Source organism: Ranitomeya variabilis, chromosome 8, assembly GCF_051348905.1.
Source record: "Ranitomeya variabilis isolate aRanVar5 chromosome 8, aRanVar5.hap1, whole genome shotgun sequence".
In the NCBI taxonomy this organism is placed as follows: Eukaryota; Metazoa; Chordata; class Amphibia; order Anura; family Dendrobatidae; genus Ranitomeya; species Ranitomeya variabilis.
The window spans coordinates 194,544,476-194,561,094 of record NC_135239.1 but is presented as its reverse complement, the minus strand read 5'-3'; the positions used below and the strand labels follow the sequence as shown (position 1 = coordinate 194,561,094).

Here is a 16,619-nt window from a genome sequence, read left to right as displayed (position 1 = left end):
CCCTGACAATGGTAGAGCAAAGTACCGTAATGTGCATGTGCCGGCTTTGCTTCTGGTTCATTGGCGCTCTTCGGCCTCTCCCAGCGCATGCGCATTACTCAGTAAGGCAGAGAGACGTGCGCCTGCGCAGGAGCGCGGTGAAGGACACAAAGCAGGGAAGGAGGACGGGGAGCGTAAGAAGAGAGGAGGCACCGCATCAAGGCTAGAGACGCCAATCTGACCGCACCACATGGCGGGACAATAAAAGGTTTTTTTCCTGCTATGCAGTGGGAAGTTTGGGTCTTACATACAGCTTACTAGAATACTGTAAAAGAAGCCATAAACGGTGGTGGCCACACTTTCTATTGGGAAATAGAATACCGGTTGACAGGTTCCATTTAAGTCTCTCTATGTCTAGTTGGTGGTCTCCAACAAGGAGAAGTAATACATCAGCACCCCGAAAAAATATTATTAGAAACAATAGAAGGTAATTCTTACTTGGGGTCATTCTCTATTAGTCAAAATCAGAAAACGTCTTCCATAGGAGTAACATGACCTAAGCTAGTAGGAAAGGATGCCAAACCGGCACACACGCAGCTTGCCTAATGTTTGTTTGCCACTTGTTGTGTCCGTATGTGTAAAAGGTGCCAAAAACAAATTAAATTTGCCTCAATTTTTTTTTTACCCAATTTGCAATAATATTTTGTCTCATTTTGCTTCCACCCAATGAGTCTATTATACTTCTATATTTTAAAGGTTGTGCTGCACCCAACACCCAACAGTCCCAAACAGTCGGAGTTTCATAAAATGACAGTGTCAAAAAACTGCCCCGACCATGACCTGAAGATCAAATTAGCAGTCCGAATGGATAAACCACAGAACATGAAGCATTGTGGGTAAGTCAGAGCTACACGAAATCACTAAACCTACTGATAACGACCTCAATATTGATGATCTACTGTAGGATTATGGCTGAGCTGCAGTAAAGGGAACGGACTGTAGAAAATAGTGGCGCTGTTTCCTGAAAATAAAAAGCTTGGAAATAATTTCAAAGAAGTTTTCAGGGCAATGGAAGCATTGCCTTATCCTTAGGACAGGAGGTCAATATTTAATTAAGGGGGGTACTAACTCTCAGCTGACAGCAAGTGCTGTGTACCCTTCATTCTTTACTTGGGCACAGCGCCATACTTGTGGCAGTGGATGTGCCAGGTATTACAGCTTTAAGCAATGAATGGGACTAGTCTGCAATATCAGGCACTGCCACATCCAAAAATGAAGGAATAGAGCCACTTGATTGAGTGCCATTTCTAGTTTTAGTTTAGTATGTTTAGCATTTTTTATGTATTTATTATTATTTTTTATTATTTTTCTCATTTTTATAGTTTATTGTCATTTTTATTTTAAATTTGATTATGATTTTTTTAGCATTTTTTATGTATTTATTTACTATTATTTTGTTATTATTTTTCTTTTATATTGTATTGTTATTTTATTTTTTTAGATTGTATTGTTATTTTTAGCCTTTTATGTACTTATTATTCATCTTTGTTTTTATTTTTCTTATTTTTATGTTATTCTTACTTTAGATTTGATTATGTTTAGCATTTTTTATGTATCTATTTATTATTTTTTGCTTGCTTTTATGTTAATTATTTTTATAATTCATTGTTATTTTAAGTGTTTTAGGTCTGATTGATATTTTTGGCATTTTTAGTTTTTTTTGGTAATTTTTTTCTTATTTTCATATTTTATTGTTATTTTTATTATTTTAGATTTGATGGTTACTTCTAGCATTCTTTATGTATTTATTTCTTATTTTTTGTTATTATTTTTATATTTTATTGTTATTTTTATTATTTTAGATTTGGTTGCTACTTTTAGAAATTTTCATGCATTTATTATTTTTTCATATTATTTTTCTTATTTTAGATTTGATGGTTACTTTTAGCATTTTTTATGTATTTATTTCTTATTTTTTGTTATTATTTTTATTATTTTTATATTTTACTGTTATTTTTATTATTTTAGATTTGGTTGTTATTTTTTAGCATTTTTCATGTATTTATAATTTTTTTTCATATTATTTTTCTTATTTTTATTATTTTAGATATAACTGTTACTTTTAGCATTTCTTTATGTATTTATTATTATTATTATTATTATTATTATTATTATTATTATTACTTTTCACTCATTCATCTACTATTTCAGCCTGCTACTCCTGCACCTCTCATGTCCCGTCTATGCTATAACAAAGGACTTTTATACTGTTCTTTTATTGAGTTCTGCTACAATTAGGTTACATCTCTCATCGTTTTTTATTACGAGACCCCAATGGATGTCATGTCCCCCCCGAGAACCATTACTAGAATAAATCACCGAACGCTCCCATTATCATTACCAGACCCTGTAGACAAGTCATCCCTGAAACCAGTGATCTGAGGTCTGTGCTCCATCAGTGATAGGAAGTGAAAGTGTCCGGTCTATAGGCATCACCTTAGGAGGCCTGACCGCAGTGGATCCGAACAGATGGGACTTTGCCTCATTTGTCCTTAACATGAAATCAATCTGAGAAATGCAGAACAGAATGTGATATAAAAATAGCACAAAGCACCGCGACAAACTCATCAACCACATCACGTAATCACCGAACCCATCTTCTAACACGAATCTATTGATTCTATTACGTGTTTTCTCACTGTGGACCATGGAGCTATTTGCATTATACATTTTCCATTTATTACTGTCGCTTAATAATAAAAAAAAGAATTCTTATCAATAAAAAAAAATAAAATAAAATATTTTCCGAAAAATTGTCACATAAAATGGTTATCATTATTAAATATTATTCTAAATAATAATAATATTAAATACTATTAAATATAGGAGTGCTGCAAGTAGAAGTGATCTTAACCCCCTAATAAGAGTGTTTTGATTCTAAATGACCAGACTCTTTTTTTTTTCTGTATTTTTTTTATTATTATTAATTGGGCTATTAATTTTGGTACTCGTTTTTTCATGTTTCATAGGGCAGAGTTTATTTAACAACTTTTAAAAGTTTAACAACTTTTCAAAAGTTATATTTTAGTTATTTTGTGCACATAATGAAAAATATACACTCACCGGCCACTTTATTAGGTACACCATGCTAGTAACGGGTTGGACCCCCTTTTGCCTTCAGAACTGCCTCAATTCTTCGTGGCATAGATTCAACAAGGTGCTGGAAGCATTCCTCAGAGATTTTGGTCCATATTGACATGATGGCATCACACAGTTGCCACAGATTTGTCGGCTGCACATCCCAAAGATGCTCCATACAAGGCAGGATGGATCCATGCTTTCATGTTGTTTACGCCAAATTCTGACCCTACCATCCGAATGTCGCAGCAGAAATCGAGACTCATCAGACCAAGCAACGTTTTTCCAATCTTCTACTGTCCAATTTCGATGAGCTTGTACAAATTGTAGCCTCAGTTTCCTGTTCTTAGCTGAAAGGAGTGGTACCCGGTGTGGTCTTCTGCTGCTGTAGCCCATCTGCCTCAAAGTCCGACGCACTGTGCGTTCAGAGATGCTCTTAGGCCTACCTTGGTTGTAACGGGTGGCGATTTGAGTCACTGTTGCCTTTCTATCAGCTCGAACCAGTCTGCCCATTCTCCTCTGACCTCTGGCATCAACAAGGCATTTCCGCCCACAGAACTGCCGCTCACTGGATTTTTTTTCTTTTTCGGACCATTCTCTGTAAACCCTAGAGATGGTTGTGCGTGAAAATCCCAGTAGATCAGCAGTTTCTGAAATACTCAGACCAGCCCTTCTGGCACCAACAACCATGCCACGTTCAAAGGCACTCAAATCACCTTTCTTCCCCATACTGATGCTTGGTTTGAACTGCAGGAGATTGTCTTGACCATGTCTACATGCCTAAATGCACTGAGTTGCCGCCATGTGATTGGCTGATTAGAAATTAAGTGTTAACAAGAAGTTGGACAGGTGTACCTAATAAAGTGGCCGGTGAGTGTATATATATTATTAAAAAATGTGTGGTCCTTTATTCTTTTAAACCAAAATGCCTCATCAGAAAATGACCTACTGTTCATATCAGGTCTTTATTTTAAAAGTATATATATATATATATATATATATTTATTTAAATTAAAAAAAATATATATCAATTCTCACAATTGCAACAAAATGTAATATTAGACTTCCAATGTAAGGAAGTCTACTGGACATATTGCCCACATTCCCCCTTGAGGAACAAGTGTAATGTTATATTGTGTAATTGGAATTGTGATACGCGTTAATGACGTATGTGATGTGTGTTACCCAATGATAGGGAGAGTTTAAGATTGGGACTAGCCCAGAGTGGGAGAGGCTAGGGTGAAGGGACAGAGACAGTTTCCTGTCAGAATGTTAGATAGGGCCCAGTGTGTGCTGGAGTCAGACCTAAAGTCTGAACTGAACAGTGGGTGACATGTGGATGTCCCTAATGTGAGAGGAGACCGTGTCAGGGGATAGCGAGATCTTAGCAGAAAGACGGAGAGAAGTGACCAAAAGTCGGAGTGATCTATAGGAGACAGGTCCCAGGACAGGAAGTTATTATTATGTAAAGAGTTTATTTTCAACTGGTGGCCTCTCTCTTTAAAGTCCCCAACATCTGGTCTTGGCAAACCAAAGTCATCGGTAAAATGCAGCCTGCAAAAGTGTAGAGCCCCTTAACACAAGTCCACACCCAGCCAGGACTCTCGCCGGCATGTTAGAGATGAGTACCTCGCCCACAGCTACCACCCCGCACCACGTTACACTAATATTCCTGTTCTTCACAAATAGAAAAAAATAATAATGCATGGTCAAATATATTTGGGAACAAGCCCAGAGATGAACTTGAGATGAGACTGCGTTATAGCCCAGAGCTGCATTCACATTATTGATGATCACTTTTTTTTCACTTTTTGGATTGTAATATGAGGGGAAAGGAAAAAAGTTTTATTAGCATTTGTTATTATTTTGTTTTATTAAGTTTCTTTTAAGGTGTACAAAATGCAAGAAATGAGTGCGTTATTTTTCTAGGAACTCGTGTCCATGAGCTGCGTCTGGTCAACCAAAGTTTAGGTTGTTTGGTTCTTTGCTTTCCTTAAAGCTTCACACTCTCTCACCTATGATCGTCTTCGTTTCTTCTTGAATAATATTTGTTGATTTTGCTTTCTCTGAATGTTTCTCCAGGTATTTATGGGCTATTGGTAAAAATGTGTGGAAGAGATGGAAAAAACGATTTTTCGTCTTGGTCCAGGTAATTTTTTTCACATTTATTTTATGTCGTTGCATTATTATGTTATGTTATACAGATGGATCGCTTGTGGACTTGTGTTATTTACTAAAAGGGGTTGTCCACTACTTGGACAACACCTTCTTGATCTAAATGTTTGGCTTGATAAAATAAAAAAACCTATACTCACCTCCCATGCCGGCATCGTTCCAGCAGCATCAGCGCTCGAGGTCCCGGGACTCTCGCGCAGTTGTTGTGAGTTGTTACCCAAGCGCCCAGTCAGCGCCCAGTCAGCGCCGGCATCACTGTCTCCACCTTTGTACTGATTGAACATGAAGAGGAAGCCCGGGCTGCAGCTGCTCTCGTTTCCTCTTCATGTTCAATTCGATAGGAGGCGGGGACAGTGATGCCAGCTCTGATGGGACGCCAAGGTCATATATCACAACACCGTATGGGAGAGTCTAAATATAAGACAATTGTGAACAAGCGTTGTTGCAAACCGTGTAAACAGGCTGCCAATCACCCAATAAATTGAGCTTGTCAGTTCTGGTCCATCCTGTGCTATGTGGATCAGGGGTCTACTCTGTCCTCAGCATCAATATGGTGACAATTACTCAATGAACAAGCAAAACGCTATTTCGTTGGATGAAATGATCTGTTTGGCACCTTAAAAAAAAAATCATTGTTCTCGTAGGAGCATTGTCTTGTGTAAACAGGACTTGCACGGCCATGAACTGACAGCCTATGTGCACTTTACACGCTGAGGGGTCTAGTATAGATCGCTGAGTGTGCATCATCTGCTTTGGTCTGCCTGTGTAAACAAACATTGAGATGTCCATTTACCGATCGGCAGTATTATCGTGCAGCCAGCCGGTATATCTAAACAGACCCTTAGCCATCATATATGCACTGCATGTGTTACACACGCAGGTGGCGCACATGGTTTGTGGACCCACTGTGCCACGGACCAGACTTTCCCTGGAGTGGTGTGACTAAGCAGCTAACTTTACATTCACTAGAGCCTCTAGCGATGAAGTCAGGCTTGTGCGGAAGGTAGCTGCCAGGTGCCATTCCAGGGCAACATCCAGCAGTAGCAGCTGACCCCATGGGTCTAAGCCATTAATCCAAACTCCTGGACAGGGCAGGACAGGACATCCATTGGAACAAGGTCACACTGTGCAGGCAGGACGGCCACTTGGGACAGATTCAGACTATGCTGACAGGGACAGGTTAAGACTGTGCAGTCTCCGGATAGCAGACAGGATGGCCACCACAAGGACAGGTTCAGACTATGCCAACAGAACAGCCCCAAGGGCAGGTTCAGACTGTGCAGTCTTTGAATAGCAGATAGGACAGCCACAGGGACAGGTTAGACATACTGGTTTCAGGAAACAGTTCAGGTATCGCAGATGCGGTTTCAGGATACGGACACCGCTGCCACAGAAACCCGGACAAACTATACAGAACTAATAGGACACAGGATGTGGGAACAAGTTATCAGATACTAGGGACAGGGGAACTGGCAACATACAGTTGTACAACCCTATCATGAAACTACAGTTGCTTCTCAGGCACCTCCCTATTGGAGAGGGTGCCTTATAAACCAGATGTCTCCCAGCTATAGCCTGAGAGACACCTTGCAGGTGAACACATTACTAAATGCCTCCTATCAGTTAGCTGGGGGCATTTACCATGTGCACGCACTATCCCTCTAAGAACAGGGCACCGCGAGCACGCGCGCACTAGGCACGTTGCCGAGACTCAGGGCAATGTGCACATTGGCAGGACATAGGAGACGCCGGGTGCCTTGCCAAGGATGGCATAGTGAGTAAGCCAGCCTCCCTGCACGGAGGGAGAAAGAAACACCGTGCAGGGGTGCCGGCAATAGCCCTACAGCATGCAGTTGTAACAGCAGGGATCAGAGTTAACTCTGATCCAGGAAGTTCAGATAAACAGTAATGTGCAAGTGTTTTAGGAAGGTGTGGAATATATGCTGCAAAGTAATAATACTTTCAAAATAAAAGTGTTCATATTTGCCTTTTAGCAATTAACAAACTGGAAAGTGAATGAACAAGAAAGAGAAATCTATATCACATTTGGTGACCGCCCTTTTCCTCCATCAGTTCTTCTAGATACACTTGTACTTGCACACTGTTTTTGAGAGAACTCGGCAGGAGTTTGTCCCAAGCATCTTGGAGGACTAACCACAGATCTCCTGTGTATGAGGCTTGTAGAAATCTTTCTGTCTCCTCATGTTATCGCAGACGGACATGATGATGTGATCAGAGCTCTGTGGGGGCCGGATCATCACTTTTATTACTTCTCGTTCTTTTTTATACTACAGATCGTTCTTAGTGACATTGACTGGATGTTTGAGGTCCTGCTGCAAATAAATTTTGAGCCAATCAGATTCTTCCCTGATGGTATTACATGATGGATAAGTACCTGCCTGTATTTCTCTGTATTGAGGACACCATTACTCCTGAAGGAATCCACAACTTTATGTGCTGAAATGCAGTCCCGAAACCTGCATGACCTTCCACCATGTGTCAATGTTCCTGCAGACCATCATTATTGAGCTGAGCCCTTGCGCTAACAAAATGCTTTCTGTTAGAGCCAAACATTTCACATTTTGACTCCTAAGTCCAGAGCACCTGCTGCCATTTTGGTGGACCACAGTTCCCATGTTTTCGTACATAGTTAAGTCACTTGGCCTTGTTTCCTTGTAGAAGGAATGGCCTTTTGGCCACAATTTGTCCATGAAGACCATTTCTGGTCAGACATCACTATACAGTAGATGGGTGAAGCTGAGTCCTACTGGGAGCTGCCAGTTTTGAGCTGAATGTGTCTTTCATCTGCTGCTGTAAGTTTCCTTGCCCGACCACTAAGTCTACGGCAGGACAATGACCCCAAACATCCAACCAATGTCATTAAGATTTATCTTCATTGTAAAGAAGAGCAAGTAGTTCTGAAGTGATGATATGGCCCCACAGAACCCTGATCTTATCATCATCATCATCATCATCATCATCATCAAATCTGTCCGGAAATAGCTGTCTAGACAAAAGGATTTGTATGAGCAACATCCCCACAAGATCTGTGGTTAGTTCTCCAAGATGTTTGGAACAACCTCTCTGCCGAGATCTTTCAAAGACGGTGCGCACGTGACAAGGTTACCTAGGAAAATCAATGCAGCATTTTTTTCCACAACGGCCTAAATCTTTTGCACAATAATTACAAATGCATTTTCAGGGTTTGTACAAGATTAGAAAGCATGGCTGCTTTTCTACAGAAACAAAGCTATTCCTGTCCATCTATGGTTTCCAGTATTGCAACTCAGGTCGATTAAGGTGAATGGAACTTTGGTGTAATACCTATCTCTGGTGAGGTGTGGCGCTGTTTTTGGAAGAATGCTGTCATTTGTTTTACAATCCTGTACGAGTGTATAAAACAAAATGTGATTATTAACATTAAAGGGGTTGTCCACTACTAGGACAACCCCTTTTCTTAAATTAAATGTTCTGCCCAATAAAATATTAAAGCCTATACTCACATCCCATGCCGGCGCCGTTCCAGTGTTGTCGGCACTCACGGTCCCGGAGCTGTAATGCGGTGGAATAACACTTGATGCCCGGCGCCCAATCAGAGCTGGCGTCACTGTCTCCACCTTTGGCATGAAGAGGAAGGAAGTCCAGGCTGCAGCTGATCCCGGACTTCCTCTTTATCTGATTGGGCGCTGGCGTCACATGTCACAACACCGCATCACAGCCCCGGGGAGAGCGAGTGCAGACTCCACGGGACCTCAGTCGAAACGGGAGGTGAGTATAGGTTTTATTATTTTATTATGGCTGAACATTTAGTTTAATAAAGGGTTGTCCTAGTACTGTAGGAGATAACTCTTTTAAGCAATGAAACTTCTATGAAAGAGTTCAGCAGACAGGGAGGCACAATATGGTGCCACCGTCAAAGTCATCATATTACTTTAATTGAAGGTCATTCTGAAATGTCATATTTTATTTCATGCAACTTACTGTTTTTGTTCTGTAGTAAGGCAGAAGTAGATATGGGTGTTATCCGCACCCTAATGAATATAGTGTCTGCCACCCATCAACTGATGATGTGTCAATATATCACTCCGGAAATATAACATTTCCCCCCTTTTTTATCAGTGACCTCATTGAATAGATCACTCGGTTTGTCTTTTCCAACTGGCACAATTTTGTTAGAGGCGTTCATGTAACAGACACGGCCCCGAGCCCCTCTCTTCTGCCGCTGTCGCATTTCAAGCCTAAAAGTATTTGTTATTATGGGGGTGGAGGTATTGAAGCACCTGAGTTCTGAGCGTGACTTCTGACCGGGCAGCTGTCTGCCTCATCATTGTACTGTATATATGTGGCTGGAATAAGAACGTGTATCTGGGGGATAGCCCCTAGTACTGTCCTTTCTCTACCACTCTGTGTCTCCAGGCCGAGTTCAATTCACTCATCAAATCCAGAAATAAAACTCAAAACGAACTGTCACAGAAAATGTTCTCACAGCTTTGCAATTGATGAGTATTTTAGGTAAAGCAGAGATGAGTTTATGTGTTAACTAAAATAAAACCTGTCATTTGCCATAAATATGTAATTGTTTTATCTGGTGTAAACGCCGCTGTTCTCCTGAATCCGGCGATGTTTTTCTTTTGTTCCTGCGCCTCTCCGTTCCTGAGATATGGCACCTTCTTCTCGGAATATAAATCTAGTCTTGTTATTCAATTGGGCGTGGTCCACGCCTCTTCTCTGTAGGTTTCTACTTGAGGACCACACCCTTTTGGCTAACAAGAGTAGATTTATATGCAGGGAAGATGGGTCATATCTCAGGGACGCAGAGGCACAGGAACAAAAGAAAAACATCGCCGGATTCAGGAGAACAGCGGCATTTACACCAAGTAAAAATATATATATTTAGAGCAAGTGACAAGTTCTCCTTAAGGGTTTTTTAAGGACTTTAATAATAATAATGACTTGTGCTTTTGAGATTAGTAGGTGTATGATCCATTGATTTGCTGATTGAAGTGGCTGCATTCTTCTGGAAATGGCACAGCTTCCTATACTGTGTTCTGGCCATGAATGTTACTGGTAGAGAGCGGAAGTGTCGCGAAAAGTTTCAATGGCTAAGAAAACAAAGAATCAAACCATCCTTACTATTAGAATCCACCCTCTGCTCCTGACATCCGGATCACCAGTGACCTGACCACTGCAGCTTCTGTGCTGGTTTTTATCATATACTAGGACATTTCCAGCTTCTTTTTATTTTTTTTAAAACGCAGATAACCCCTTAAAATGAATCTGTCACCAGGATTTTGCCACCTAGTATGATAGCAGTATAATGTAGCAGCAGAGACCCCAATTCCAGCGCCGTGTCACTTACTGGGCTTCTTGCTTTAATTTTGAAAAAATCATTGTCTTATTATCAGGAGATTATCACAAGATGACTAGTGAACCTGCTGCCATGTAGTCTTCCATATTCATGAGCTCTGTATAACCCCATCTAACCACTGATTGGCAGCTTTCTGCCTATGCACACTGTACCAAGAAAGTTGCCAATCAGTGGTGTGGGCGGGGTTATACAGGGCTCAGCATTTAGAGAATCGCTGCAGCAGAGAAAACAGCTTGTAATTAAAACTGCAGCAAGCAGCCCAGTAAGTGACACATCACTGGAATCAGGGTATTTACACCTACATCTTACTGTTCTCAGATGTGGCAGCAAAAACCTGGTGCCAGATTCCCTTTAAATAAAGATTTAATCACTTTGGAAATCCTGATCTACATGTAATGCCCCCTTCCATTTATAATAAGTCCTAGAGGCAGATTCTCAGGGAGATCCATGTCCGGCCATAGATCTTAACAGCTCATTTACATATTTTTTAGTTAAGAAATAGAAAAAATATATATTGAAAAAATATTTTTCTTCCTTCCTTCCTTCCTTCCTTCCTTGCTTCCTTCCTCCCTCCCTCTTTCCCTCCAACACTGATTACTTTTCTTTCTTCCTTCCTTCCTTCATTCTACCCTTAATCTCTTCCTTCCTTCCCTCCTCCCTTCCACCCACCTTCATTCTCTCCAGTCCTTCCTTCTTTCCTCACTCCCTGAAACTCTCATACATTCTCTTATTTTCTTCCAGTCCTTCCCTCTTTCCTTCCTTCCTTCCTTCCTCTGACCCTCATTCCTTCCATTCCTTTGTTCATCCATCATCCCTTACTCTCTCTCATAACCTTACTTCCTTCGTTTCTTCCCTACTTCTTTACCTCCCTCATTTTTGTTATTCCATCCTCAAAAAGATTATCCATGTTATAAGTTACATGCCACCACTTTCCTTTCTCCTCCTTCCCTTCCTTCCTTCCCTACTTCCTTACCCCACTGTTTTTTGTTCTTCCATCCCCAAATTTATTCACCAAGTTACATCCCACACTAATTCCCTTCCTTCCTCCCTTATTCACTTCCTTCCTTCCTTCCTTCTTTCTTTCTTTCTTTCTTTCTTTCTTTCTTTCTTTCTTTCTTTCTTTCTTTCTTTCTTTCTTTCTTTCCTTCCTTCCTTCCTTCCCTATTTCCTTACCTCTTTTTTGTTCTTCCATCCCTGAATTTATTCACATTCCACACCCATTACCTCCCTTCCTCCCTTACCAACTTCCTTCCTTCTGTCCTTCCTTCTTTCCTTCCTTCCTCCCTCCTTCCCTCTCACCCTCATTCCTTCCTTCCTGTTTTACATCAAGGGCATATGTAATGAATGTAATGAATTAAGGAAGAGAATTCCAATATGTTAGAATAAACTTAGGCCAGACCATATCTGTCTATCTTTCTTTCTTTCTTTCTTTCTTTCTTTCTTTCTTTCTTTCTTTCTTTCTTTCTTTCTTTTTCCCCTATTGATGACCAGATTGATTGTCCATGTTATAAGCAACACCTAGGTAATACTGTATGTAATGAAATCAGGCAAATGATTCAAGATAACTGCAGGCAGCCCAATTCTATAAGAGCCATAAGTTACATTACATACAGTTGCATGAGTACATTTTAAAAGTGTTACACATTTTAAACATTTTACATATTTTACAACATTTTAAACAGAAAAATCATTTACAAACTGAGTGTAAGAATATATGATATGAATCCAATATGGATAGAAAAAAAGTGATTAATACAAGATTGACCAGCAGATGGCAGAAGAAACTCACAGATTGTAATAAAGTACATGACTGTGATACTAAAATCATTGCTGTTTTCTGAAAACGAATTGTCTTGTGAGCTGATAATAAAGTGTACTTGAATGTTCTTCTATCTATCTATCTATCTTTCTATCTATCTATCTATCTATCTATCTATCTATCTATCTATCTATCTATCTATCTATCTATCTATCTATCTATCTCTATTTATTATCTATCTATCTATCTATCTATCTATCTATCTATCTATCTATCTATCTATCTATCATCAATCTATTATCTATCTATCTATCTATCTATCTATCTATCTATCTATCTATCTATCTATCTATTATCTATTTATTATCTATCTATCTATCTATCTATCTATCTATCTATCTATCTATCTATCATCAATCTATTATCTATCTATCTATCTATCTATCTATTTATCTATCTATCTATCTATCTATCTATCTATCTATTATCTATCTATCTAGCTATCTATCTATCTATCTATCTATCTATTTATCTATCTATCTATCTATCTATCTATCTATCTATCTATTATCTATCTATCTATCTATCTATCTATCTTTCTGTTATCTATTATCTATCTACCTACCTATCTATCTACTGTGTGTACGGAAAGTATTCAGACGCCTTTAAATTTTTCACTCTTTGTTTCACTGCAGCCATTTGTTAAATTCAAAAAAGTTCATGTTTTCTCATTAATGTACGCTCTGCACCCCATCTTGACTGAAAAAAACAGAAATGTAGAAAGTTTTGCAAATTTAATAAAAAACAAAAACTGAAATATCACATGGTCAGAAGTATTCAGACCCTTTGCTCAGACACTCATATTTAAGTCACATACTGTCCATTTCCTTGTGATCCTCCTTGAGATGGTTCTACTCCTTCATTGGAGTCCAGCTGTGTGTAATTAAACTGATAGGACTTGATTTGGAAAGGCTCACACCTGTCTATATAAGACCTCACAGCTCACAGTGCATGTCAGACCAAATGAGAATCATGAGGTCAAAGGAACTGGCCAAGGAGCTCAGAGACAGAATTGTGGCAAGGCACTGATCTGGCCAAGGGTACAACAGAATGTCTGCAGTACTCAAGGTTCCTAAGAGCACAGTGGTCTCCATAATCCTTTAATGGAAGAAGTTTGGGACCATGAGAAGTCTTCCTAGACCTGGCCGTCCAGCCAAACTGAGCTATCATGGGAGAAGAGCCTTGGTGAGAGAGGTAAAGAAGAACCTCAAGATCACTGTGGCTGAGCGCCAGAGATGCAGTAGGGGGATGGGAGAAAGTTCCACAAAGTCAACTATCACTGCATCCCTCCACCAGTTGGGCCTTTATGGCAGAGTGGCCAGAGGGTAGCCTCTCCTCAGTGCAAGACATATGAAAGCCGCATAGAGTTTGCTAAAAAAACACATGAAGGACTCCCAGTCTAAGAGAAATAAGATTCTCTGGTCTGATGAGATTAATCTTTTAGAGTCTTTGTGTCTCCCCTTTTCCTCATAGATTGTAAGCTTGCGGGCAGGGCCCTCATTCCTCTTGGTATCTGTTTTGATCTATGTGTTTATTGTTATGCTGTAATGTCTATTGTATGTACAAGTCCCCTCTAAAATGTAAAGTGCTGTGGAATAAAATTATTATTATTATTATTATTATTATTAAGATAGACCTTTTTGGTGATAATTCTAAGCGGTATGTGTGGAGAAAACCAGGCACTGCTCATCACCTGCCCAATACAATCCCAACAGTGAAACATGGTGGTGGCAGCATCATGCTATGGGGTGTTTTTCAGCTGCAGGGACAGGACGACTGGTTGTCATTGAAGGAAACATGAATGCAGCCAAGTACAGAGATATCCTGGATGAAAACCTCTTCCAGAGTGCTCTGGACCTCAGACTTGGCCGAAGGTTCACCTTCCAACAAGACAATGACCCTAAGCGCACAGCTAAAATAACAAGGAGTGGCTTCAGAACAACTCTGTGACCATTCTTGACTGGTCCAGCCAGAGCCCTGACCTAAACCCAACTGAGCATCTCTGGAGAGTCCTGAAAATGGCGTCCACCAACGTTCACCATCCAACCTGATGGAACTGGAGAGGATCTGCAAGGAAGAATGGCCGAGGATCCCCAAATCCAGGGGTGAAAAACTTGTTGTATCATTCCCAAGAAGACTCATGGCTGTACTAGCTCAGAAGGTGCTTCTCCTCAATACTGAGCAAAGGGTCTGAATACTTATGACCATGTGAGATTTCAGTGTTTCTTTTTTAATAAATTTGCAAAAATGACTACATTTCTGGGGGGTTTTTCAGTCATGATGGGGTGCAGAGTGTACATTAATGCGAAAAAAATGAACTTTTTTGAATTTACCAAATGGCTGCAATGAAACAAAGAGTGAAAAATTTAAAGGGGTCTGAATGCTTTGCGTACCCACTGCATAAGTACCTATAAATATATACGCTATATTCTACATCCATAGACATCAATGTGCAGTCAGTCCCTTGTAGCTATAACAGCTTCCGCTCTTCTAGATGAGGGGGCAACAATTCCCTTGGCCACCTCCACAATTTTGTAGAAAACTTCCCAGAAGAGCATTTGTGAGATCAGACCCTGGTGTTGGGGAGAGGTCGGGCTCACAATCTATATTATAAGATGGGGTTGGGGTCCGGGCTCTGTGCAGTCGGTCATGTTCTTCCCCCAAACACCCACAATCACATCTGAACCTAGTGCACCAGGGGCAGTCATGGGGACAGAAAAGGGTCTTCGCCAAACTGTTCACACAAAGCTGCAAGCAAAAATTGTTATAATGTCTTGTGCTGAAAAATTAATATGAATTAAGAATTAAGAATTTCCCTTCACTGGAACTAAGTGGTTGAGGCCGATCACTGAAAAACAAACTGTTCTGCCCTCTGCTCCTCAGAACTCGGCCCCCCGCTCTGTAACTTTACGGGGTCTCCACTTTATGGCTGGGTTGCCGCGGTTCCTTCCGTTTCTCAATAATATCAGTCACAGGTGATGGGGGAAGATTTAGGAGGAAGAAATGTCATGACCGGACATGACCGCTCTGCACCACCGGCTGTTCTGTCACATGTTAGTAAAGGCAGATGGCATGGTGGGGGGCTGAAGGCTATACACTTGGGGCAAGATGTTGGATGTTATACACCGGAGTTGACAAGCTGGATATTATATGCCGGGGGGGGCGACGGGACAGATGTTTTACACCAAAGGCGAGGGGCTGGATATTATATACCAGGGGGACTAAGGGCTGGATATTATACACAAGAAGCGAGGGGCTGGATATTATATACCAGGGGGACTACGGGCTGGATATTATACACAAGAAGCGAGGGGCTGGATATTATATACCAGGGGGACTACGGGCTGGATATTATACACCACAAGCGAGGGGCTGGATATTATATACCAGGGGGACTACAGGCCGGATATTATACACCAGAAGCGAGGGGCTGGATATTATATACCAGGGGGACTACGGGCCGGATATTATACAGCAGAAACGAGGGGCTGGATATTATATACCAGGGGGACTATGGGCTGGATATTATACACCAGAAGCGAGGGGCCGGATATTATATACCAGGGGGACTATGGGCCGGATATTATACACCAGAAGCGAGGGGCTGGATATTATATACCAGGGGGACTACGGGCCGGATATTATACACCAGAAGCAAGGGGCTGGATATTATATATACTAGGGGGACTACGGGCCAGTTATTATACACCAGAAGCGATGGGCTGGATATTATATACCAGGGGGACTATGGGCTGGATATTATACACCAGAAGCGAGGGGCTGGATATTATATACCAGGGGGACTATGGGCCGGATATTATACACCAGAAGCGAGGGGCTGGATATTATATACCAGGGGGACTACGGGCCGGATATTATACACCAGAAGTGAGGGGCTGGATATTATATACCAGGGGGACTATGGGCCGGATATTATACACTAGAATCAAGGGGCTGGATATTATATACCAGGGGGACTACAGGTCGGATATTATACACTAGAATCGAGGGGCTGGATATTATATACCAGGGGGACTACGGGCCGGATATTATACACCAGAAGCGAGGGACTGGATATTATATACCAGGAGGACTACGGGCCGGATATTATACACTAGAATCAAGGGGCTGGATATTATA

At 40.8% G+C, this 16,619-nt stretch overlaps 1 protein-coding gene across 20 annotated transcripts in view; it reads left to right on the top strand.

Moving 5' to 3' along the window:
* The window catches only part of CADPS (calcium dependent secretion activator), a 434,847-nt gene that overhangs the window by 219,764 nt on the left and 198,464 nt on the right, over positions 1-16,619 (top strand). For all 20 annotated transcript variants that reach the window (XM_077275863.1, XM_077275861.1, XM_077275860.1 and 17 more), the window contains exons 8-9: positions 736-875; positions 5,200-5,266. In XM_077275863.1, coding sequence (XP_077131978.1) covers positions 736-875; positions 5,200-5,266 — 207 coding nt within the window. The remainder of the gene's footprint in view (positions 1-735; positions 876-5,199; positions 5,267-16,619) is intronic.